Source organism: Eucalyptus grandis, chromosome 9 (genome assembly GCF_016545825.1).
Source record: "Eucalyptus grandis isolate ANBG69807.140 chromosome 9, ASM1654582v1, whole genome shotgun sequence".
Lineage (NCBI taxonomy): Eukaryota > Viridiplantae > Streptophyta > Magnoliopsida > Myrtales > Myrtaceae > Eucalyptus > Eucalyptus grandis.
Genome location: NC_052620.1, coordinates 27,577,192 through 27,601,758, shown reverse-complemented (window position 1 = coordinate 27,601,758; position 24,567 = coordinate 27,577,192). Strand labels below are relative to the sequence as shown.

At 41.2% G+C, this 24,567-nt stretch overlaps 3 protein-coding genes and 1 long non-coding RNA gene across 10 annotated transcripts; 2 read left to right on the top strand and 2 right to left on the bottom strand.

The window, feature by feature from the left end:
- Positions 1-599: 599 nt before the first annotated feature.
- On the top strand, positions 600-5,853 carry LOC104419032 (pentatricopeptide repeat-containing protein At2g17140). 2 transcript variants are annotated; one of them, XM_010030537.2, is made up of 6 exons: positions 600-3,167; positions 3,902-4,016; positions 4,196-4,399; positions 4,749-4,841; positions 4,944-5,051; positions 5,488-5,853. In XM_010030537.2, exons 1-3 carry the CDS (start codon positions 673-675, stop codon positions 4,343-4,345), a joined length of 2,760 nt encoding a protein of 919 aa, XP_010028839.2. In that variant the 5' UTR covers positions 600-672; the 3' UTR covers positions 4,346-4,399; positions 4,749-4,841; positions 4,944-5,051; positions 5,488-5,853. The 2 variants fall into 2 exon arrangements, with proteins under 2 accessions (XP_010028839.2, XP_039158601.1); XM_039302667.1 differs by lacking the exon at positions 4,749-4,841.
- LOC104419030 (protein NLP2) lies at positions 5,387-11,903 on the bottom strand. Of its 5 annotated transcripts, none has more exons than XR_005546691.1 (6): positions 11,655-11,903; positions 9,939-10,924; positions 9,184-9,231; positions 8,113-9,109; positions 6,151-7,238; positions 5,387-6,070 (listed from the first exon to the last, which is right to left on the bottom strand). XR_005546691.1 is itself a non-coding variant. In XM_018862847.2 (6 exons), exons 3-6 carry the CDS (start codon positions 10,755-10,757, stop codon positions 6,322-6,324), a joined length of 2,781 nt encoding a protein of 926 aa, XP_018718392.2. In that variant the 5' UTR covers positions 10,758-10,924; positions 11,320-11,487; positions 11,655-11,903; the 3' UTR covers positions 5,402-6,321. The 5 variants fall into 5 exon arrangements, 3 of the variants coding, with proteins under 3 accessions (XP_018718392.2, XP_039158600.1, XP_010028835.2); XR_005546692.1 differs by having other exon boundaries at positions 6,217-7,238; XM_018862847.2 differs by adding an exon at positions 11,320-11,487 and having other exon boundaries at positions 5,402-7,238.
- Positions 11,904-13,906: 2,003 nt separating this feature from the next.
- Positions 13,907-17,105, top strand: LOC104419029. Its single transcript, XR_720769.3, has 3 exons — positions 13,907-14,095; positions 14,180-14,296; positions 15,827-17,105. It is a non-coding gene; the product is annotated as an uncharacterized LOC104419029 (long non-coding RNA).
- A 1,247-nt stretch (positions 17,106-18,352) lies between these two features.
- LOC104419028 (zinc finger protein ZAT3) lies at positions 18,353-23,993 on the bottom strand. 2 transcript variants are annotated; one of them, XM_010030532.3, is made up of 4 exons: positions 23,449-23,993; positions 21,509-22,228; positions 21,327-21,410; positions 18,353-20,725 (listed from the first exon to the last, which is right to left on the bottom strand). In XM_010030532.3, the coding sequence occupies exon 4, from the start codon at positions 19,607-19,609 to the stop codon at positions 18,500-18,502; it is 1,110 nt and encodes a 369-aa protein (XP_010028834.2). In that variant the 5' UTR covers positions 19,610-20,725; positions 21,327-21,410; positions 21,509-22,228; positions 23,449-23,993; the 3' UTR covers positions 18,353-18,499. The 2 variants fall into 2 exon arrangements, with proteins under 2 accessions (XP_010028834.2, XP_039157433.1); XM_039301499.1 differs by lacking the exons at positions 21,327-21,410; positions 21,509-22,228; positions 23,449-23,993 and adding an exon at positions 20,924-21,320.
- Positions 23,994-24,567: the final 574 nt, after the last annotated feature.

Below are 24,567 nucleotides of genomic sequence, written 5' to 3'. Positions count from 1 at the left end.
TAGTTCTTGGTTTAACATATTAGCAATCAATCCTTTTGATTTGGTTCCTTATTTTAAGGTGGGGATTGATCCACCGTAGAATTGATCACCTCTAATTGTAGCCGACTCTTTGTTATTATACCTAAGTATATTAAATCTCCAAAATTGTTGGGTTGAATTATTAAAGACCTTGTTTCCGACACAATTCCAACTTAATTCTACGTGGTCATCATTTGTTTGGGGAATAGCAGGAAAGAAAATCCTGTTTAGTGGATAACTTCAGTGCATTATAGCCATTAAAATGAGTTCGAATCCATAAGTATTAGGCATTGTACAATTTTAATAAATTGGTTTCCACCATCAAATCAAATCATATCTCAAGAACAGACAACATATTGTGTCAGCAATTTTCATTATTATGAACTACAAACTTATTAAAAATTACTCATTTTCAATCTTGAAAGTTATTAAATGGTAAATCCACGGAAACCTTTTCCGTAAAACAACCAGTTTTTTTTTTATACTTACTCGTCAAATATAAAAAATTTGCTTTCCCTAATCACTAATATTTTATGTTAACCATAGTTCTAGAGAGAGAGAGAGAGAGAGAAAGAGGGAACCAACGGAAAAACCCCAAAAAAAAACACCAAAACTCGGTCGACGGCGGACAGACACACTTCGTTCGGCAGTTGGATGGACCCAACCGCCAAGCTCGCCAAAGCACTTTTCAAGAACTCCGGCAATCCGAAGCTCGCATGGCAGCTCTTCAAGCGCATCCTCTCCTCGCCTCCCTCCCCCGCTCACGCCCCATGCATCGCCCGCTCCCTCCCCATCGTCTCCCGCATCCTGGTTCGCGCCAGGATGCTCCCGGAGATCGACCACCTCCGCGCCCTCATCCTCTCCTCCTGCCCCGCCGAGTCCCGCCCCTCTTCCCTCGTTTCCCTCGTGAAACTGCTGGCCCGTTCGGGGCTCCCCGCGGCCGCCGTCTCGCATTTCAAGTCGCTCCGTTCTCGTTTCCCTGACGACCCGCCTCCGGGTCTCGTGTATAATTTGCTCATACGGGCGTGCCTGAGGGAAAACCGTGTGGATGACGTGTTGTGGCTGTACAGGGATATGGTTGTTGCGGGGTTGAGCCCCGAGACCTACACGTTTAATCTGTTGATCGACGTGCTGTGCGAGGCGGGCCGGTTGAGTGATGCCCGGAACTTGTTTGAGAAAATGCCTAAGAGAGGGTGCATGCCTAATGAGTACAGTTTCGGGATTTTGGTTCGTGGGTATTGTAGAGCTCGACTCACTGGCCAGGGGTTGGAGCTTTTGAATGAGATGAAGAGCTCGGGGATTGCGCCGAATAATGTAGTGTACAATACTTTGATTTCTAGCCTTTGTAGGGAAGGTATGACTGATGAAGCTGAAAAATTGGTAGAGAGGATGAGAGGAGATGGCTTGTCTCCAGATATTGTTACCTTCAATTCCCGGATATCTGCTCTTTGTGCTGCCGGTAAAGTATTAGAAGCTTCTAGAATTTTTAGAGATATGTTAACAGATCAAGAGTTGGGCCTCCCTGAGCCGAACACTGTAACATACAATCTAATGCTTCAAGGATTTTGCAAGGAAGGGATGTGGGAGGAAGCCAAAACTCTGGGCGATACGATGAAGAGAAAGGGTGAGTTGATGAAATTGGAGAGCTACAATATCCAGTTGTTAGGTTTGATTAGGAAGGGGAACCTCTTAGAGGCACAGTCAATAATAAATGAGATGATTGAAAGTGGTGTTGAACCCAGTATTTACACATACAATATTGTGATTGATGGGCTGTGCAAGAATGGGATGTTGTCTGATGCAAGGACAGTGATGCATTCAATGCAAAGTTCCAGTGTCTCCCCAGATACAATCAGTTATAGCACTTTAGCCCAGGGATACTGCAGCAAAGGGAAGATGCGGGAAGCAAGGAATATTCTCCAGGAGATGATGAAGAGTGGCTGTTTCCCAAACAATTACACTTCTAATTTCTTGCTACATAGCCTCTGGAAAGAGGGTAAGACATCAGAGGCTGAAAAGTTACTGCAGAAGATGAATGAGAGAGGTTATGGCTTGGATACTGTCACCTGTAATATTGTAATACATGGGTTATGTCTCAGAGGTGAGTTGGATAAGGCAATGGAGATAGTGAGTGGGATGTGGAGTCACGGAAGTGCTGCTCTTGGAAATTTGGGGAATTCTTTTATTGGCTTAGTTGATAATGCCAATGATTGCAACAAATGTTCCCCAGATCTAATCTCTTACTCAACTGTGATTAGTGGTTTATGCAAGGCCGGTAGGGTAGAAGAAGCAAAGAAGATGTTTGCTGAGATGATGAGTAGAAAAATACGCCCTGATTCTGTTATTTACGATTCCTTTGTGTACGCTCTCTGTAAAGAGGGAAAACTATCATCCGCTTTTCGAGTTCTCAAGGACATGGAGAAAAAAGGTTGCAGCAGGAGGCTACAAACGTACAATTCATTGATTTTGGGCTTGGGAAGAAAGAATCAGATATTTGAGATATATGGACTTCTTGATGAAATGAAAGAAAGAGGGATACCTCCCAATGTCTGTACTTTCAATAATTTCATCAGATGCCTGTGTGAAGGTGGGAGGATTAATGATGCCCCTTCTATTCTAGATGAGATGATTGAGAAGGGAGTATTTCCTAATATTACTACTTTTAAGATACTCATCAGAGCTTTCTGCAAGGCTGGTGACTTTGGACTGGCCCAGGAGATGTTTGAAATAGCTCTTAATATATGTGGCCATAAGGAACCCCTCTACAGCTTATTGTTCAACGAGTTGCTTGCCGGAAAGGAAATTGAAGCAGCTGAAGAGTTGTTCAAAGCTGCAATTAACAGACATTTTGATCTGGAAGATTTTCTCTCTAATCATCTCATCAACATCCTTTGTAATGAAGGGAAGATAGATGATGCCAGTGGCATTCTTAATAGGATGATTGATAGTGGATATGGAATTGACCCTGCATCATTTATGCCAGTAATTGATGGATTAAGACATAAAGGAAATAAAAAGGAGGCTGATCAACTTGCAGAGAGGATGATGGATATAGTGTCAAATGAGAAGGTAGCAGCAAGTAAGGAGAGAACCATCCACAGAAGACCAGATATCCATAATGAATACAATTGGCAAAGCATAGTGCAAAGGTATATTAAGTGATACACAATATCTAACTTTTTTCTTTCTGTTCTCCCTTTTTGGTTGTCATATGCCACCCGACTGCTTATATCTACAGTCCTTGATTTAACTATATTGCCCGTGAACAATAGGAACAGCTCAGCGTCTTCTTCAATAATTGCCACCCTGTTTTGTGCTGAAATATAGTTGGATATCACTCTTCCTTGCACTAAATATATGCAGTATGCAGTATGATATGCTTGCAGACTAGGAGTACGGATGGTGTTAGAGAAGTTATTGGATTTATTAATAATAAACTAGAACTTCATCTAACAGCTTAAGCTTTTGGAATAGTTGGCAGTGGTATCATAAAATCTCACATGGTATTAGAGTAGGAGGTCCTGAGTTTAAATCTTTCCAAGCCCCTATTTGCCTCCCCAATTAAATATTTCCATGTTGACTTAGGCCAAAGTCCAACCTATGTGTGAGGGAGAGTATTAGAATATTTAAATAATAAATCAGGCCTTCATCTAACAACTTAAGCTTTTAGAACAGTTGGTGATGCTCCTGCAAAATCTCATAGGATTAATTATATGTCGAGTACTGAATTGCAAGTTGCAACCCATATGGCTGCAAATTGGCACTAAGTCATGTTATCAACATGCTCTATTTTCCTCATTGAATGAAAGTAATGTGTATGTGGGATGTATTTAGTTCTAAATTTTTATGGCCATTCCCATAGCTTACCTTTGCTCTTGAACAGAGATGATGGCAGCAGGACTGTCTCCAGAACTCTCAAGGATATACAGAAAGGTTGGGGTCAGGGCAGTATACCAAGTCTGCAGCAAAAGAAAATGATTACCTGGATTTTTGAGATGGTAACATCAACTTCATCAGTTGCTCTCCATAATCAAATCTTGCTGTAGCTTATACAGTTATTTGGACATAAAAATCTAACTATACAAGTATATCAATTGAAGAAATTTCTCTCTGCCTTCAAGTTGAAATTCGTGCTGTTTATATTTTCAGTATCTTCAATAGCTCTTTCTTTGTGCAGATTAGGAATTTGTTTTATTGTTCCTCAGCACCATATAGGATTTTGAAGAGAGAAGAAACAATGATTGTCGAGATGCTTGGCAGCGCAGTAGCTCACTCTCTAATGAACATCCTGCGACAACTTTCTGAGTTCTCTTCTCTCAGTTTTTAGACTTTACAGAAGCAGATGAATTGGAAGGGTCTAGGCTCCTTTGGATGCATGCAGGTATCTTAAAATTCATTTTTTTCCTTATCTTTGTCTTCTTAATATTCCTTGGTTGTTTGATTGTCATATCTAAAGGAGCGAGTGTATGGTTTAATTAAGATCCCTGACTTTTGTTGGGTTACTCCTTTCTCAATGTCTGGATATGTGGATCTTGCTATCATTGTATTGGTAGTGATTTACTATTTTCACTATACTAACTATTAGAGAACCTTTGTGAAACCTCTTTGGACTTAAATTATCATCAAACATCCAGTCTCTTCCCTGGAGCTTTAATATGGGGGAGTTTTTTTTTTTTTAAATCCAATATGGGGGAGTTTATTAGCAGTATTTGATGATTGTTAACTTGCAGGAGCGGAATATTCGTGTCATGACATCCAGTGGGCTTCGTTGTGGAGCTAAGATAAAATGAATGCTTGATGCGTAGCCTGATGTATTGCATCAGGTAAACTAGTTGACTATTGAATTCCTGTTCATGCACTGTCTGAATGTCAAATGCCGAAGGTTCATCTGGTAATCTTTTCATTTTTTAATTGTGTTTTTGCAGTTGAATGGTGGGGTGTACATGCCAGCGCTGACCTGATAAAGATGATCTGATCCCAATCAGAAGGGATGATGAGACATAAAAATGCAGCAACTTGACGGCACCACAAAGGTTGTCCCCAATTACAGATGCTTCTGTTGCGTGAAAATCACTCTCATGCTTAACCTGTGTATTATTGTGGACGTGTGAAATGACCCAGTGAACTTGATGGGGATATCGTATGACCAAAGCAGAGCTTATTATTTTCATTTTCTGCGACTTCAGTAATACCCCCGTAGTTCCGAAGACAAAAATTGTGGGGTACGGGGTGGAAATCCAGTAAGATAAAAAGGGTCTGGTAAGGTATAATGGTATATATAGACCCGAGAGGTTAGAATAGTGAGATTCCTCATATGTTCGCTTGGTAATTGTCAGGAGGCTCATTTATTTGTAGGATTCTATTTTCATCAGCGCGATTTGGATTTGATCTTCATTAATCTTTGATTGTTCAAATATTGTCACATTTATATAGTTTCCAAATTTAAAAAATCTTAACTCCATCTTCCAGGATATCGTGAGAGATTGCTCCATCTGAGATTTACGAGACGATCTGCTGTCAAAGATTCAGATGGATTTTTCAAGCTGCATCTTCTCCTTTTTCTCATGTTGGACGTGCATTGTTAATTCCAAACTCTCATTCGAGTTTACATGGAATTTGATCTTGGCATCTGATGTATGTTCCACCAAATGATGAGTTCAGTTGACAGTACCTTCTTGGAGGACTTAGGAGGGTAATAGATCTGTGGCTATGTAGTAGCTGATGTAAACATTCCATTACTTGTACCTTAGTACCTTAGTCACCCCAATTTACAGATACCTGTTGAAGTCACCAAAATGTATTGACCCTGAATGTCAACTACTTGGTGTTCATCAATCTTGTTTGGGTGTAATTCTAATTTTCCTTTCCCAGAATTCGGTAAATCAGACCGCCTTGAAAGTTGTCGATTCTCAAAAGTCACGAAGGAGAAAGTACACTGCCATCTAGCTTCAATCAACTGGGCCATAATCTTGATTGCCGAAGGAAACTTGAATTATGACACAACATGTCCAATGGAAGCAACAGCTTTAAGCAAAGCAAACATGCTTAGCACCTGGGAATTAAGCAAATCTACCATGTAATTACACCGACTAAATTCTCTAGCAACACCTAGAAAGCCATGAACTGAAATACCTGATATCAATTTTCTTTATTCCTCCATTTTTTTTTTTTTTTTTTAGCTATAGCCGGGGTTCAAACCTGGTCTGACGTCCCTGCCTCCAACGGATGGTTTGCCTTCTTGCTCTGTCTACAAAGGAGAAATTTTGGTGCCGGATGGATATTCAGATCCCGAACACTGGAAACTTATAAATGGATATGGCCTCGGTGCTGAGCCTCACCACTGCTACCACCAAGACTTCTTAGATTTTGATGTGAAGATTGGTGAATGGAGATCCGGATTGTATGGTTTCGCGACATTCTGTACACATCAATGCACTCCTCAAGATCAGCATCACATGTCAAAAGAACCCATTCTTGATCATCATCCAAGTACTTGAGATCAATTGTTCCAATATCTTCTATGTTGAAACGTTTTGCCACCTCACGTTGCAAATCTCTAAGTCCCCAACTGGGTTTCAAGCTAAACCTGATCTTTTCTTCCCCCAAAATTGCTTTAATTCTATAAATGCCCAAATCACGTGTTATGCGGGGGTTGTTGGTTTTCGGTAAAGTGGCTACATTCTCGAGACTTCCCCACTCGTCCAATGATTTGTGGCTTTGGGATCTTATAAGAGGCTTCGGCTCTTCGTGAGTGGAAATATGTAATTCTGCATCGCTGTGTGTTCGTTTTAGCACTTCAGAGGGGTTATTGGACATGACTGGATCACCGCTGCTCAGAGCAGTTATTGCAGTAAAACACTGCTTTGTCCCGGTTGAGAAAGAGGTAGTAGAACCAGAGCTCTGGCTGCATGAGGAAGATGGAGAATTCGAGGTAGTGGCTCCTGAGCTGAACAAACCATTCTCAGTCTGAGGATTTAATTGCTCCAGAGGATTACCCAGATTAGCTGATGAAAAAGTTCCCTTCTCAGAGTGTCTTGGAGAGTTCAATTCTGGGAAGCTCTCATAAAATGAGCGAATACGTATGGTACCCTCAGCACCTTGGACCGAATTTATAATGCTCTCAAGCTTCTTTAGAGAATGGCCTACCTTCTTGATCTTTCGAGAAGGCCATCTAGTGATGCCATGTTGTCTGCATATCCTTTTCAAGGTTGTAGGACAAACTGCACATAGAATAATCTGAGTAAGCATTTTTTGCCAGGAAGGCTATACTACTTGGTTAAGTGTAGGGCACAGATTCTCCAAGATCGGGAGATTTAGTAAGCACAAGAGCAGCAGCTTGTTAGTCAAAAGGAGTATGAAGCATTTGGCAACCCACTCCATCAGAAACATTAAGGTGAGTTTGTGAAGTGCAAAAGAAGACAAATTAGATTCAAATTAAAGCCTCATGATGCCTCACTGTGACATGACATAAGAAACTGAAAAGAGATTTATGCTGCTTAAGCTCCAGTTGACATGGTGAGGGACTTTATCCAAGAAGCAAAAAGCTTATGGGGTTAGTTTCGATTTATATTCCCGAATACTGCACATGGGTGGAAGTATCAGCAACTAATGGAACAAACAAAAAAGATTTGAATTCATAAGATTGTGTACCCACCTCCCACACTGGCAATTAAAAAGTTGAAAGCATACATCCAACACCCCTACAAGGCTAAAGTAGGTTCTTCTCTGAGCAGATGCAGATGTAAAATCAGCAATTTGGATTTAAAGAACTTTGTCAATTTGCTTGTAATAGGTCATCATCGTGATATATTAGTGTTGTCTTCTGAGTTATGAACAATATTAGTTCATCGATAAAAGAAAAAAAGACGGGCATTTCTGGACCACATCGGATGTGCACTTATTGAAGCAGCGTTATTGAAACTACAGAATTAACATAGCAACTTATTCTATGCCTGCTTTGTGAAGTTTCATTGGCTATTCACTACCAACCACTTCATTAATTCTCACTCACTTTGTGAAACCCAACCAGCGTTGAATGGAAAATAAAGAGCTAAGTACAAACGAATCAGTAAGTAGCAAACAAAAATTCCGTACCACCAATACTTCTAGCAGCATCTTTGAGGCTCCCTGCGAAGTATTGCCGGAGGACATCCAAGCTGATTGTCTTCTCAGTCTTTGTACGAGTCCTCTGACCTGATTTTCTACCACCTATGGAGGGAAACTGACCAAGAGTATCCCCACCCTCGACATTAGGCTTGTTTTCTAAGTTCTGCTGAACTCGGTGGAACTCTGGATGGAACTGTCCATGCTGTAGTCCTATTTCAGTTTCTTCCCATTTGGTCGTCACTGTAAATTCTTCTTTGGGTTCTTTCTGAACCTCAAATGGAACAGAGATCCCTTTGCTGTTCTTTTGGGCCTCCACCATATTTGCAATCCACGACACTTCTTGCGGATGACGTTTGTTAAGAGAAGGTAGCAACTTATCGGTTTCTTCAGCCTGAATTCTTTTATCTGAAGTGTTAACTCCAGTATATCTTGTGGATGACACGAGCGTTTCCTTCTGTTCCTTTTGGGAATTCTGGAGTGTCTGACATACAAAACTGGACAATGAGTTAATCATCTGCTTTTGTTCTTCAGCATCTCTGCAATCTCTTGGCAAAAAGAACTCCAAGACAAAGTCAACTGATCCGGTGTGGATGCTTGCTAAGGGAATTGCAGTGGCACAGCATAACCCTAACATCCTAGCATGGTGAGCCAGAGGGTATTCCTTCCTGCTGAATGCAGTTATATCAGCAGCAAAACATGGCTGGTTTATTGTAAATGCCCTCCCAACGATTCCTTGTCCTCTTAACAGGTGATGCTCTGAACATGCTTCCTGAAACCCCAAGTAGTGTTGATCGGCCACAAAACAAGCAGAATCGACGGTTGACACACAGAATTCATAGTTCTCATTAGAATGCCGAGGTCCTTCTTTACCTTGCTGGAGACAAGAAGCCCAAGTCAAAGCTAGTGGCAGTCTGTATTGTCTGCATACAGATGTCAAAACCTCTAAGATCTGCGGTAGTGCAGCTTGGTGTGACTGATTGCAAGCCTGTGATAAACCCATTTACACTTCATAAGTACCATCATGGATTTCTGGTAAACTTGAGTAGAAAATTCATTTACCTTCGCACTAGGTGGTCTGAAGGTCTGGGAACTTCTAAGATCAACAGCCTGCAATAAAGAGCTCTAATTAAACATGAGAAGACAAATTTTCTTGATATTTGTAGGTGTCTGCTGAGGTACATTATGAATAATTGGAGAGGGAACTGTTGGTGAATCTAAACGGTTTTTTTAATTTAAACAAATGTAACATATGCCCAGACAAAACAGTTTCAAATAACCTCGTTATGAAGAAAATTGGGACTCCAGTGAAAATAATCCATAGAGAAAAAAAAATGGAATTAGCCATATGGCCATCAAAGTAGGAAACTGGGAAAATGGACTATAGAGTGTGGGAATGTCTCCAACATCTCTGCTTGGCAAGATAGGAAAAATGCTTCGCACACCAAACGACACATTACATGAGGTTAGCACACTGATTGTGATCTGGAAAATACTAAACAGTGAACTCTGACTTGAGGAAAACAGAGGCAAGACACTAATGCTATTTGATATGTTCGCCTCCCAAGAATATATAGCTGAAGTACCGAAGAGCCCGTATAGGACGTATTCAGACTGCAAATTTCTGTTCAGAAACTATACCTAGCTCTTAATCTGTTATATCTTATGTTTCAACAGTTTTTAATAGTTTATTACCACATATGGTGATGCTTTTCTTTGTATTGACAAGCAGACAGCTTTTTGCTAATTCTTCTTGTAGCAAATCAGACTCAAAAACATCTGGTATCATAGAATCAAGGAGAAGAATTAGAAGGGACCTCGAGAGCTTTGCAGACAGTTTCAAGTTCTGGACGATAGTTGATCTTCTGGGAAGTTGTTATGATCTCAACAACACCCAAGCAAGTCCCACTGCCCCGTTCAAAAACAGGAAGCGCAAGGGACCCACGGACATCATACTGCTGAGCATAGTCACGACGTGGATACTCTTCACTACTGAAGAACCGAACATCAGGAGTCCACTCTGGGAGCTTCCCCAAGAAAACCCGACCCGGCAAGCCAACTGACTCTTTAGTCTCCTCATCGGCCAGGAACTGATATGTTTTTGAAACATTTCTGTAACTCTCAAGGCTCTTGCTGTTAGGATTATAGACATATGGCTGGTCAATTGTGGTAAGCACGTTCCTCCCCCCTTTCTTTACCGGCACCCATATTTGAACAAGCACATCTTTGTCTTTAGTGCATTCTTTCAGACGCCCGAGAACCATCATCAATCTCTGCTTCATGGAGGAAGAGGGACCCGGGTTTGCCGTTGGGGCAATCCAGCACCGTCTCCCAACTTCGGTGCCTTCAATCTGAAAACCTTCAGATTGACTTGAAGATGCCGTAGCTTCAAAAGGATTAATATTTTTCTGCTCCATCTCCAATCTTTCCTCTATTCTAGGACACGTTGAGGGTGGACTTTCGGCGAAGTCTTTTCCTGCTTCCTCTTGAAAGATGCCCCGAAATGGATAGTTGGAGGCATCTGTTGTTTCTAACCAGCATCCTTCTAACAAGAGTTGATCCATCAAGTCCAAGTCCATGGCAGAATCCAAGAGACTCTCACTTGTGAAATTAGGGGTGAAAGCAACATCCTCCATTATTTTCTATCCTCAAATAATCAAGCAGATGCCATAACCAGTAATCACTGAGTTGTTAGTTGCAACATCATTATGACCCAAAACACAGAAGCCCGGTGAAGATGAAAAACAGAAATAGGAACTTCCAGGAAGGATTTATGTCGGCCTCGTCCAACGCTCTGATTTGTCTGAGTTGCCGAAACATCATCAACAAAAATTGATTAGGAACTGCTATCAGAAAAGCATTTCAGGAGGGGAAATCAAGGAATTAACAGTTCTTTTCAGGAAAGCTGTTTGAAAGGGTGATTGGGATCGAATTCATAAAGTTTGGAGTATATTGCCCGATTCTTCAGGGAAGCCGATGGTCTAATAGCAATCGAACATCAGCTGGGTTGCAAAAACCGGGGACGGCAATTTCTAAGCGTAAGTTACGCTCATAATAAATTTTAAAAGAGAAGGAAGCCCATTTAGAAATCAAATTGATATTAGGTAGTGATGTCAGGATTGACATATCGCACTTAAATTAATGGAAACCACGGCAGGAGAGAGCGTCATTTCGAAACTCCAAGATAAGCAACTTCACCTGTCCTTTGCAGTGAAGAACTCAAAACCCATAAATCAGATTCAAATGGGTCTTTGATCATCAGAAAAGGAAAAAGAAGATGAAGATGAACACTTTGGTCCTCGAAAATGGGAACAATTAATTCTACCGCTTCAAGGCATGTGCTGTACACCGCACCGCTCACCTAAACTAATCAATACAAACAGAAGGAGAATTAAGATCCAGATAAAAGGATAGTCCCTCGACTGTTCCAACTAACACAGGGTCTTCCCAGTACTAATCAACAGAAACAGAGGAGATCCAGAAAACAACCAAAAATTGTAAATTTTTGAGAAAGACAGATAAAAGTCACTCACTTTTCCAACTAGAACTGGGTCCTTTTGAGGTGGGTATGATTAATATGCCTCGGGCAAATCCATATCTGAGCAACAAAGAGCGGTACATCACCAACAAAGATTTGGCTGATAAAAGGGTCTATCACTTCTAGTCCTCTCTCTCTCTCTCTCTCTTCCAAAACCCCCTGTCCACATGGAAAAAAAGCTAATTTTTTGCCTGAATTTTACCAAACTCTGCGCTCTGTTGTTGTCTTCTTGCTCTGGGCAGATCAGTGCCTCATGTTATGCTAGGGGAAGAATCTACTCTACCGAAAAAAAAAAAAATCAGTAGGACCCACATAAAAAAAAATTGCTACTTGGAATTTTCTTGACACTTTCCCTTGGTCATAATCATTTTCCCAGTCAGGCATCCTTGTATGTACTCCACTATCTATGAACGTGCGGTGAGATCAATCTGTCTGGAAGAAAAATTAAAAAAAAATTATGACGAACCTTAAAGATCTCACCCTTGAGTCAATAGATTTAATATTAGACAATATAGAGTGTAAAAGAGGAGAAGATTCTTGGAACTTAAGGGCACTGAGAAGCTAAAGTTGGCATTTTTTCTTTGAGATTCCCTAGTTGGCTTTCTCTTTTCTTCTTTTTTCTTTGTTCTTTTTTTTTTTTGGTTTTTTGAATTGTGAAGGGCATGATGAAAAAGATTTCTGCCAATTTCAGCCAATAAAAATTCTAAATTTTCTCAAGAAAAGCATGGTTCATTATAAAATTAGAAAACATAAACATCTAAATTATTGAATGTCCAATCTTGTTGGGTTGGTAGTTCTGAACAGAAGAGAAGCGAGTGATGACTATTTCTCCAAGGAGCAAACATGGAGAATAACTTTCAAGAGCATGATGGAAATCCCCCGTTGTCCATATCCGGTGATCTACTTTCTTTTTTTATAGTCGAATATTTACCCGCAAAACAAAAATGATGACAACTTTTTTTTATCCTATCTGAACATGTCATGTCTTGCCATCTCATTAAAAAAACTACTTAGTAAGTTATTCTATAATTTTCGTGAAATCGAAATCAACTTATACAATATGGTAAATTAATTATTTATGCCATCTCGATCAAAGCCCGCCATTTAAAAACCTAACCACTTTAGTGGCGTCCCTCGAGAAAAATCTTTTTCTTCAAGGGCCACTTGGATTGAGAGCCAGATGGGGACCAAATTCCTCATGCAACCTCCCCATATGCATATTTGCATGTGACCCTCAAAAGACTTTTGGGGGCAAGCCTCGAGTCGCCGCATCTCAACCATTGTATATGAGCTAAGCAAGCACTAGTTCCAATTAAATCTATTGAGCATTTCCATCGATTTAGACTAAGCAATGGATTGGCTTTGTAGTATATTCATGCTGCATAATGGAATCCTCATGGTCATGGTCATTGGTCATGACATGTTATCCACTTTGTGTGAGATAAGGCTTCAAGCTTGTTATATAACCAGCAGGCCCCACCACTGTTGCTCACCAGGAAACACCCCAAGTCATGCTCAATTAAGGGTTAAATTAATCTAATCCCCATATCAAATTCACTGATTAGCACATAAACAGAGAGATTAGATCAGATATGCATATATATCTAGATATAAGATCTTCATGCATTTCCAAGGAAGCCTTAAAAATCAAGGGCCATTAGTATATCAAGCATGGAGAATCAAACTTGTGGTCCCCACTCTTTTTGGTTAATTTTGACCTGGGTGTATTTAGCACGATCGATCGCCGATCGAGGGCGATAATCAACTTGAGAGTCGCCACCACATCTGCAAGCGTTTTGATACCAATTTTAGGAAAACCAATGATGATGAGTCATCAAAAACGAAAGGTCTTAATCAACGCCCAAATCGCGATTGCGAGTTTTTTCTTCCAACCTCATAGTGAACAGGCATTGAGCTTGTAAGAAATGCTTTTCTGTTGCTCTCCTGCATGATGTGTGTGGGAGTTGTATGGGTGTTGTAAAGTGTGAACTGTTCCAATAACTTTTATTTTAAGGTGGGATTGGTGGATGCACTCATGTACTAAACAATTGGATTTCTTGTGCTTGGGTTTTTACACAGAAAGCTCTTGAAGAGGACAATTATTGAAGACTTCAGTGATGGATCGGTTGAGATAATGACCCCTCCACTTGTATGACATATCATTACCAATGATCTTCCTCGCCGCAGCCGTCGGTGACGAGCTTTGTCAGACCCGGATATTCTTTTTCGCCACTTGATATGCAAATTGGACTTTAGCTTTGTGGGGTTATGATCTTACCTTTTTATTAGCAGTTTTCCTCGTCTTTTGTGTGAAAGATGGCCCTTTTTTCCATTTGGTCGCTCAGTTGCTGTTCAAGTGTCAAGTTCTCGAGATGAAAGATGACCATCTTCCATGAAGTTGCATAGTCGCTGTTCGAGCGTCGAGTTCTCTAGAAGGTTGACAAATTCGTTGGCCTCTCTTGTTAGTTCTTGACGAAAGAGTCCGTGGTTGTTTAGCTAAACCTGGGTGTTATTTTGCAGCCGCCGAAGAACAGGTTACAAAACAGAGAGATTTTCCATTTGCTTTCGCTACGACAGCAGGCGTGGAGCTAAACTTCCAGATACCGTCATCAGTTTGGCACGAGCATTAACATCGTGGTATCTTCATTTCTATTTTTGCGAATATCATCATCGGAACTTCAACCACTTTCACCAATTCCTTAGTTCTGTTATTTTTTTCTCCCGGCCTTTCACAATACCAAGTTCTTGAAAGACGCCGTTGAATAAAATGTTGCCAAGAGACTGGCCGGTGCCGCTAACTATAATAGTATAGATTAATTATAAGCAATATATGCCAAGTTTTGAGTTGTATTCTTTTCAATCTTAGCAGAGTTGCGCATCCGGCGCACGCTTTTTTGCAGTTTGCATCAGCATACAGAGTCAAAGTTCATTTGTTTAGTGCATTATTGCGATGCTGATAACGACGTTTAGGGATGTGGATACCGCAGGTCAATAGAATCGGTGCAAGATACTAAAAGGGATTCATTATTGATGTCAGAAAAGCTTATTTTTATATTCAGCAGGAAGATTCTACCATTTGTTTTTCTATAATATAAAGTCCGCAATATAGAGTATCATAAGTTTTCTGAAATCTGAAAGGAGATGAAGCATCTGAAATGGTATCTCAATGTGGATTCAAGCTGGATAAGCAATGATGAACCCTAGATTGGTTATTGCCAATAAAAGTAATATTCTGACACAAGAACCTTAATTTGATTAAGATCAAGTGTCCAGATTTTATGAGCACGTCTCCCTGTCAACGATATGAATATTCATCAGTGCGAATCTGCATAATGAGTGTTTAGACCGAGATATTGCAACGAATACATCACAACTCCATTTCTTTTTTCCTGCAACATGAATATATGGAAATAAAAACCGAGGCCAGCTGCGAAAGTAAGATCTGATTGTTAGAAAATACAGCCTCGTTCAAGGAAGACTCCTTCGGGTTTCGAGAAAATCGACCCAATATCGTTTACGAGGATTTTTTAGTTCACCCTCAGTATTCATCTAGCGAACAGAACAGACTGGTGCAGTCAAATTTTCTTATTTTCAAAATTTGTGCAAAATATGAAGGTCGAGTTGCTTCTTGAATCTGCAAAACAGATTGACCATATAACCTCTACCACGCTCACCCAATAAGCAATTCGGCTCCCATAATATTTTCCCGTAAAAAAGAATGAGAGGTTTTGCGTTGCATCCCACGTCTCTCATGCCGAGCTGCCGTAATCTTTCTAGGAGTGCGAATACTTGATTGTGACCGCGTTGATCGGATCCTTCTCGGGACTAATTTCAATTCGAGTTGTTAGAGTAAAAGGGTAAAATAATTTTTAGGAGTTTTAGGGTTTATTTTAAGTATATATATATAGCACATTACTGTATAAAAAATAGCATTTTTCTCTCACATGGTCAAACTTGGGATTGGTACCTCTTCCTTTAGGCAAAACTACTATTGGTTGTTGATGGGTGTATGTTGTGAAGGTCAATCCCAATGGTTCTCTTGCTCGTTTAAAAGCGAGACTTGTTGCCAAAGGGTATGCCCAGATATATGAGGATGATTATTTGGATATTTTTTCTCTTGTTGCCAAACTTACTTCTATTCGATTTTTTTTTTTTTTTGTGATTCAGGGAACTCGCGCACCATACCAACACGGACAGCCCGAAAAACCCGGGGTAATAGGGGGTAAACCCTGGGAGCAACACATGCTAGCCACCACACACGTGCCACTGGGTAAGTCACCCTGTGACACCCGGGAATCGAACTCCTCCCCTTGCGTTAGGGGGAGAAGCTCACCGCCAGCAGCACCACCCAGGTGAGTGGTTACTTCTATTCGAATTTTGATCTCTCTTAGTGCCACAAATAACTGGCCCTTATTTCAGCTTGATGTTTAAACTGTTTTCTTGCATAATACTCTTAATGAGGAAGTTTATATAGAGCAACCTTCAGGATTTGTGGCTCAGGGAGAGTCTAGGGGATTGGTTTGCAAATTTAAAAATATACATATTATATGATTTGAAATAATCTTCACGGACATGGTTTGAAAAATTTTCTAAGGCCATGCTTTCTTTTAATTGTCGAGATGTGACAATGATCACTCTTTCTTTTATAAACATTCAGAGTGAGGCAAACTGTTCTTAATTGTATATGTTGATAATATTATCATCATAGGAGATGACTTGATTGGTATAGCTAAGCTAAAGATCTATCTTCAACACCAGTTTCAGACTATAGGCTTAGGAAAATTGAAGTATTTCCTAAGAATTGAAGTATTTCCTAGAAATCGAAGTTGCACAATAAAAAAAAAGGTATTGTTTTGTCACAATGAAAATATGTCTTGGATTTGCTTACTGAGACGGGTAAGCCTCTTGATTCACATGAGGAACAAGGAGTTAAACTGACCTCTGAGGATGGGGAGATCTTTGACAATCCCAAGAGATATAGAAGACCGGTGGATAAGCTGAATTATTTTACAGTTACTCGTCCAGATATTGCTTTTTCCAATCAATGTGATAAGCCAATTTCTGTCTTCCCCCGAACGTCTCATTAGGATGCAGTTATTCATATATTGCGGTACTTGAAGAAAACTCCAGGGAAAGGGATTGTTTATCAGAACCATGGTGATAGTAAAGTTGAAGGATTTTCTGATATTGATTGTGCAAGATCTCCAAATGATAGGAAATCAATCACAAGCTATTGTACCCTAGTTGGAGGGAATCTGGTATCATGGAAGAGTAAAAAACAGAGTATTGTTGCTCGCTAAAGTGCCAAGTCAGAATATAGAGCCATGGCACAAGTGATATGTGAATTATTGTGGATTCAACAGTTATTGACTGAATTATGTTTCAAAACTTCAAAACCTATGACCCTATGGTGTGATAATAAAGCCACCGTGCATATAACTTCCAATCCCGTGTTTTATGAGAGAACAAAACACAGTGAAGTTGATTGTCATTTTATTTTAGAGAAGTTACAGAATGGATTGATTCTTCTAAATCATGTTCGAACTAGTGAATGACTTGCAGATTTTTTTACTAAACCTCTGGGGGTAATGGGAGGATATATTATATTTGTAATAAGCTGGGCATAATTAATATATATGCTCTAGTTTGAGGGGAGTGTTAGAACAAAAGGGTAAAATAGTCTTTAGGAGTTTTAGGGTCTATTTTATGTATATATAGAACATTACTGAATAAAAAAATAGCACATTTCTCTCACACGAGTAAAGAAGCATGAATGTATTGTCAAAGTTGTTATAATGTAATTTCACAGTGAATGGCGCCTTTAGCCACTGCCTTCCAATTATGATGAATGCAGTTACTTGGTTGATCTCCAAGGCTTTTAAAATCAGGTTGCTTTTCTTCTCCATAGATGAATTGCAAAGCTGCAAAATTTCCATACTACTTGCTCTTCTCAAGTTAACAACCCTGATCGACGGGCTTTACATTATCAAATATCTAATCCAACTTCATAAATGTGAGAATGATCCTCCATTTCAGTCGACAGAAATCTATTTTCACAAATAAATTAGCAAGGTAGCCGTTACATATGATCTGATGACTGATAATCGTAACCAGATTATTGTGATGTGGATGAATTATGTGCCTTGAAGAAGTTGGAACTGTTTCAACGTTCAGGGGAGTTCAGTTGCTTGGATATGGAAGTACAGAATAATATAGCAGAGAAACTGGAGAAAGAAATCGATGTATTCCAATAACTTTCATCAGCTTAAAGAGTGTTCCTCAGAGTCGTACATAGGTGATATCCAGATAGCCAGAATGCAGTGTACAAGTAAGGGGAGATTCGGCACAGTGATCGTGTAGATGTAGACAGAGATCCTCTACACAGTACAACAAAATTGATATCAGATTGTCGAGTTGTTATGTTGACATTCACCAATGCTGTAGCCGAATAGTTTGCTTTAGGAAATCATCAGATCAAGAGGCATAACAAAGAGCAACACAACTTATAAAGCTAGTCGGTCCTTAACGAAGCGTGAATTATCAGATTTCCTTTGAGTAGCACAAGATGTCGCAATCGACGTTAATCAGGAAACAAAAAGACCGAAAAAAGGTATGCACAGTTGAAGAATTCAACAAATATTGTTTAGGAACTTTACTGCGACATCATCAATAACAAACATATAATCACTATAACCCACTTCATAAACGAATGAAAGATATTTTTGGGCCATTTCTGCTGTGGTGCCCAACAAACCTATCCATGTCAAATATCAATGGTACACATAAAACAGCACAACTTCAAATGACACACAGTAAGATTAGAATACCCAACCCGCATAATCAAATTCCCAACCTCAAATCCAGGGTCAGATCGGAAAAGCAAGACGAGGATGAGTCCTCTCCAACCGAGGCGGGAAAATTTAAGTCCAAAGCAGAAGGAGGCGGCTCTTTCGTCACGAAGGGTTCCAGACCTTGAGCCGAGAATGGCTCCTCGCCCTTCTCCCAGTGGCACCTCTTGTGCCCACCAAGGGCTTGACCACTAGAGAAGACCTTCAGGCAAATGCTGCATTGGTGCCCTATATCAAGCGTCATATTATCCTCCCCGTTATGGTCCTTAAAGGGTGCAATGAAGTCCTGATTACAGTCTAATAAGTAACTGACGTTGTGGAAATTCACCTCACTGTCACCGTTCCTCGCCATTGCGAAACAGCCCTTGACATTCTTATGGCTTGCCCTGTGCCCCCCTAAGGCCTGGTGGGAGCCGAACACCTTCTTGCAACTCGAGCACTCAAACTGACTGTTCGAATCCGACCGGCCTTCCCCGTCGGCATTGTGATCTACCCCTATTCGTGCGTCTCCTATGGGAAACGCCTCAGAATTCCGAAGTCCTTCGTTGGTTGTCGCAGCACAAGGTGATTCCACATCCGCCGGGGTGTTGTTAGCCAGCATGAGCAAGCACATCGCGACCTCATGATCCTCTTCTGTCATCAGCCCTTGATCAACGACAGTACTGCTCAACGACTTTGCAGGAGAATCCGCAACCGGTCGGACATTCGCCGGCGGGTTCATCCCGCGCCACTGGCGCTCGGGGTGGCACCTCATGTGTCCGAACAGAGCCTTCCACGACCAGAACTTCTTCCCGCACTCGCTGCACGGCCGGGTGATCTTCGGCAATCCAGGGTCGGGTTTCTTCCCATACTTGGGCCTGGAGACCCCCGGGGAACCCTGTGCGCTCAAGTTGGCATCGAACTGTATCGGCCGGGTGCGCTTTTTGCGCGGGTTCGGGTCGTACCTCGCGAGGGAGGAGTTGGTGGTGGGGATCGAGGCGAAGGAAGTGAGGATTTCATGGGTCGGAGGAAGAGCGAAATGGAAGTCGGAGTCGGTGTTCATGTTTTTCACTACAGAAGTTAGCGAGAGAAAGGGTTGGCAAAAAAGTTTAACCGATGGCATTGGAGTGGCTTATGTAGTGGGGAGGTGCGAGTGAACGGTTTCCTAGGACTTCGGATAGGACCCTGTCGACAGGCGGTTATTTTCGGTTAGTACGGAATGTTTATCCACGATGCCGAAGGACAGTAATGCCCCTCCTGCTGCGTCGGCCATGGCTTGAGGAAGAGCGGGGACAAAGATGTAATCTTCCTGCATCACCTCACTCCCATGCATCGCAAATCAACTTCAACATTCGCTCCGAAATTTGAACGTGATTGAATAGCCCATGATCTCTCTCTCTCTCTCTCTCTCTCTCTCTCTCTCTGTATTCCAATGAGTACATACAGCTTTCTTCTCCTTTCTCTCTGATCTTTACGTATTTCCAGTGGCTCTTGGCAAATTTGAGGACGTTTCATTATCTGTGATACTTCTTGGCAGGTTTCGAAGTGATTGAATTTCTCTTTCTTTGTTTTGTGTTCGTTTGCCAAAACTGAGCCTAGTGCCTCCTTTTGGACATGGTATGCTTGAAAGATCATTCGCATAGTCGATCCCCGGTTCTCTATTCCTGAAGGTACGCCGAGAACACCTAAAACCACGGTTGGTTAGTTGCAAACCCAAAAAGTTTTCTGCTTTCCTTTCCTGTCCCCCGCCAACCTGAATGTTCTTCATGTAGAAAAGGGCGACACCATCACATCAATGCCCCCAGACAGTTTAGCAATGTCAAGTTTCTGCAGAGACTACTTAGGCACAGATTTACCCTATTGTATATACGATGTTCTTGCAGATAAACACTTCATAGTCTCGAAACAGCATAAGATGGTGTGAATTTCTTGAGTATAATAACCAAGAACGATATTCATATATACTACAGCGCACGACCTTTGAAGCCATACAGACTGCATACCATTGAGAAAACTCGTGTTTTAGGATAATTTCACGGTCCAGAGGAATATGGCAGAAACTGTGACGGACATGTTACAAATGATACAGAAAATTCTATCATGAAGCCAACTGGTGCACAAAACCGATGAAAGAATAGAGAGCTTGTAGCATTACCCCCTCTCTGGCCAAGAATATGAATACTTCAGGTGCTGGATTTTCCCAAAATATTTAGAGTCGAAACCCGTTGCATCTCTTTCACTGCAATAACAAGTAAAATAGAAAGAGTGAGAAAGCAGCATCCACTGGCTTCCTACTGCAGACTAAGGCGAACGAAAAATACTCGGGCATGAAAAGAGAAATGAATAGCCCATAACTTTGACAATAGACATCAGAAATCAACCATTCAGGAACAAAATGGTGATGTCCATCAATAATTAAAAGGCAAGTATTTCTCACCGCCACATTGTAGGGTGGCCCTACTGACGCAAACATGCCACCATGGTTTTGGTGGGTCACTGTATAAAGCAATTGATATCTCATAAGGAAATACAATGCCAGATTACACGGAATCACATCCTAATTTCAGTACAGTGACACATCTACAAGGCATAAATCATACATATAAACCCAATATTTTTCGAAGGGAAGTCAATTAAGCAGTTTGAAGTACTTAAATAGCTCAAGTCATTTATCAAGAATGCACACACAAAGAATTCCCTGGTGCTTTTGCACTTTCTCTCTCAATTTCTGCGCCTAAGTAGGTTCAGTAAAATCAGTTTGATATGAGAACATTAGAAAGGGGAAAAAATAACAAAAATATGAATTCAGCAAGAATGAAAAATCGCTGGTTTCATCTAACCTTCCTCCAGTGACAACTGAATGGACCTTTTCTCCAACTCAACAGCATGCCGACTAAGTTCCTCTGAAGGGAGTGATCTAAGCACTAATAGATTCAAAACCAATAGCAAAGTATTAGTACTGCAAAAAATTTGAAAGAAAAATAAATTGATCTAAGAAACTTATCCAACAGAAAGGGAATACTTTGTAGGTAATCCTTTGGATCCAATTGCTCCAAGTTGCCCAACAGTTGCTGCAATTGATAAAATCTCTCTTCCCAATGCAAATATTTTGTTCTCTTCAATGCAGAGCCACCCGCAGAGCCACCCACAGAATCAGAGTCATGATAAGGTCCTGTTGATGCTGATTTCACACAAGGTATTCCAATGGGAGGAACTGAAGGTTTTCCCGATGAGCTCAGTGAATAATCAACAGGCAAATGCGCTAGAGCTGGAAAACAAGAAGGCTTTTGCTCCTTTATCTGGGATTGCAGTTCAGGCAATTCCTCCTGACAATTTAGCATAATTTCTGGACAACCAGCACCACCGGAAGTGCTTTCGCAAATGCCACTCTTGCCTATTTCCGCATCTGATTTTCTCCGGACATAGACTAGATGGTTGTTTGCTGCAGTACTCGGCGAAGACTGGTTGCAAGGCAGACTGGCTAGCAACTCGGAAGAGGGTCTCTTAGCACCAGAAACCTTGACGGTATCAACTGTTGGAACTTTATTTTTCAAAGTACTTCCATCAGAGTTACGGACCAGGATTCTATTCACATTCTGCAATGTCCTCAATGCTGTCTTCTTTGCAACAAATGGCGATGGTTTATTGCCAGAGGCCAAATCACATTCACTTCTTCCGTGCCCATGCTCAGTGAAATATTTTTGGTCAGATGCTTGTTGACCCATCCGGAGCAATTTGAGCTCTGAGCAATGAACACCAAGAAAGTGCACCATTGAATAATTATTGAATAAGAAAGGACATTGAATAAGTGTAAAGCTGAAAAGAAGAAATAGGATCACAATACAATTAACAAAAAAACCAACATAATAGCGTCTTTGACTTGTAAAATGGAGTCAACCTTCAGAAAGTAACCATTAATGACAAAATTAGAGATAACCATGCGCTTTCTTATGAGTTTTATAAAAGTACTCTAGCGATATGCTAAAATCCATCTCAGGGAACCTTCAATTTTGATCAGCTTCATTGTAACAACATACTCTAGGATAGGAATGTATCTTATGAGGATGAGCCGCCCGGCACTCATGCTTAAAAAACATAAGTCCATTTTTGGAAGGGGAGGCCGTGTCGCATTCCTAATTTGCAGCTATTCACTATCGCTTCAACTCTTATTCTCCCATTACGGGATTCCCCCCCAAAGGAAAATCTTCGTCTCGTTCCGTTTCCTCTTGTGAAACTACAGTAACCGGGCAAGAAGAGCATATACTTTACCACTAACGAACAGACGAGCATCGACAGTCGAGAAAACAGGTAAACATCTTCGAATCTATTAATGCTCTTCCTTTCCAAGTCCTTTTTATTCTCCATCATCAGCAGTTCCGGGAGGTCGGCACCTCGTGCCCCCAGCACATAAGAATCTTGATTAAGCTCCTCATTGATTACATTCCCATATCGACGCACATATCTTCCAAGTTTAGCAAAGTCCATTAAGGAAATACACTTAATGGAGAAGCATCGATCCACACGCAGAGCCAAAGCAAAAGATTTAACAGCTGAAAACGATAGTAATTGATGCACAGAGACAAATGTTCACTACATATAGCAGTAGGTAATCCCTAAGCTAGGCATTCACATCAAATCGTCAGCGAATTTCCCCACTTTCCTGCTGAACCCCGAGCAGAATTGAAGGATGACCGTTAAAAAAAAAGAAAAAAGAAAAACAGCGTCCCCGCGAAAGAGGAGAGAAACAATCGACCGAAGAGCTCGGGTTCACGCGGCCATAAGAGAGGATAAGTCGATTGGACGGAACCGGGAACGGAAACGGAGCTCGGAATGCCCGAAGAAATCAATTGGCGTGGTCGCCCCCAAAAACAGCGCCGAGAGAATATCGAGGAAAGGAAGGAATCGGGAGAAAAGATGGAAATCCGCCATCGAAATCAGAGATTGAAGTTGGGGGAGCAGTACCTGTCCGTTTGCTGTAGCTGGTTGGGGGGGGATTTTTGAAAACCGCTCGGAGAAAGTCCGCGAGAATGCGAGGAAAAGGAGGGAGCGAGGGATGGAGGGAGGGAGGGAGGGAAGGAGGAGGAGACGAGAGGCGCTTCTTCTTTGGCTCCCACCCAAGAAAAGAAACTTCGGAATCGGTCCCTCGGATTCCTCTTATTTGCTATGCTGCCCCTCCGGAGTCCGGTCGGCGAACTCCAACTTAGGATTCGGTCCCTCGTTTTCCTCTTATTCCCGTCACTCTTTATTAGTTAAGCATGACTCTTTATTTGGGTTTGATTATGATTTTAAATAAATCCTACAAAAGATAGGTAACTAAACAAACGATCTCTGAATACGATGAAAATTAGAGCAATCATTTATTTGAATGCTCAACTTATTATTCTAACCTAATGTGCAAAAAATGAAAAAATGAAAAAACAAATACTGATTCCTTGAAAATTTAAAGAGAGAAACGGACACAGACAATAGTATAAAAGGGCACCAGCCTTTCGTCACGGCGACGGCCTGCTTGCCTACTCTTGCTGGTGGCCCTCGTCACACTTTGCTTAGCTGTGATGAGGGCCGCCATATCAACCACAAGGGTCCGCAACCCCAGCCGGCGGCAATGGTAGAAGGGGCCTCTCTCTCTCTCTGTCTAGTTTTTATTTCTTCGTATTTTAGTCTTTCTATTTGTAGCATTTTCTTTCCCCTAATATGGCGCAACATTTGCTAATGCAGGTGCCGCATCCACGCCACTTGCGCGGAAAAAAAAGAACAAAAGAACTTGAAATGTGCCACATATATTTTCCGTCCACGAAAAATCGAGAGAAAGCTATCGGATCGATAAGTAGTCATGCGTTTAAAAAGGAAATCTTAGATTTCGCCGAGAGCTTTCCAAGCTCTAAAAATCTTCTCAATGTCTCACCCATCCAATTTAGCAAAGCAAATGTCCAAAGAAAACCACCCGACCATACGTCCGTCGCCCTCAGATGTCAAAGAAGAATCGTCACCCCAGCACCGACCGAGGCACTCGATCATTGGCCGAGGGGGAACTAATCTTTGCCTCGTTATGTCGTTGGACAGCAAGACTATACAGACATA

What these genes read in the sequence shown, in the direction of transcription:
- LOC104419032 (XM_039302667.1), top strand. Translation starts at nt 673, where the DNA reads ATGGACCCAACCGCCAAGCTCGCCAAAGCACTTTTCAAGAACTCCGGC. An exon ending in TGGCAAAGCATAGTGCAAAG is followed by an intron (nt 3,168 to 3,901) that starts GTATATTAAGTG and finishes GCTCTTGAACAG; the next exon opens with AGATGATGGCAGCAGGACTG. An exon ending in TTACCTGGATTTTTGAGATG is followed by an intron (nt 4,017 to 4,195) that starts GTAACATCAACT and finishes TTCTTTGTGCAG; the next exon opens with ATTAGGAATTTGTTTTATTG.
- LOC104419028 (XM_010030532.3), bottom strand. Translation starts at nt 19,609, where the DNA reads ATGCCATCGGTTAAACTTTTTTGCCAACCCTTTCTCTCGCTAACTTCT.
- LOC104419030 (XM_018862847.2), bottom strand. Translation starts at nt 10,757, where the DNA reads ATGGAGGATGTTGCTTTCACCCCTAATTTCACAAGTGAGAGTCTCTTG. An exon ending in CTGTCTGCAAAGCTCTCGAG is followed by an intron (nt 9,232 to 9,938) that starts GTCCCTTCTAAT and finishes TCTTTATTGCAG; the next exon opens with GCTGTTGATCTTAGAAGTTC. An exon ending in TGCTGCTAGAAGTATTGGTG is followed by an intron (nt 7,239 to 8,112) that starts GTACGGAATTTT and finishes TTCTATGTGCAG; the next exon opens with TTTGTCCTACAACCTTGAAA.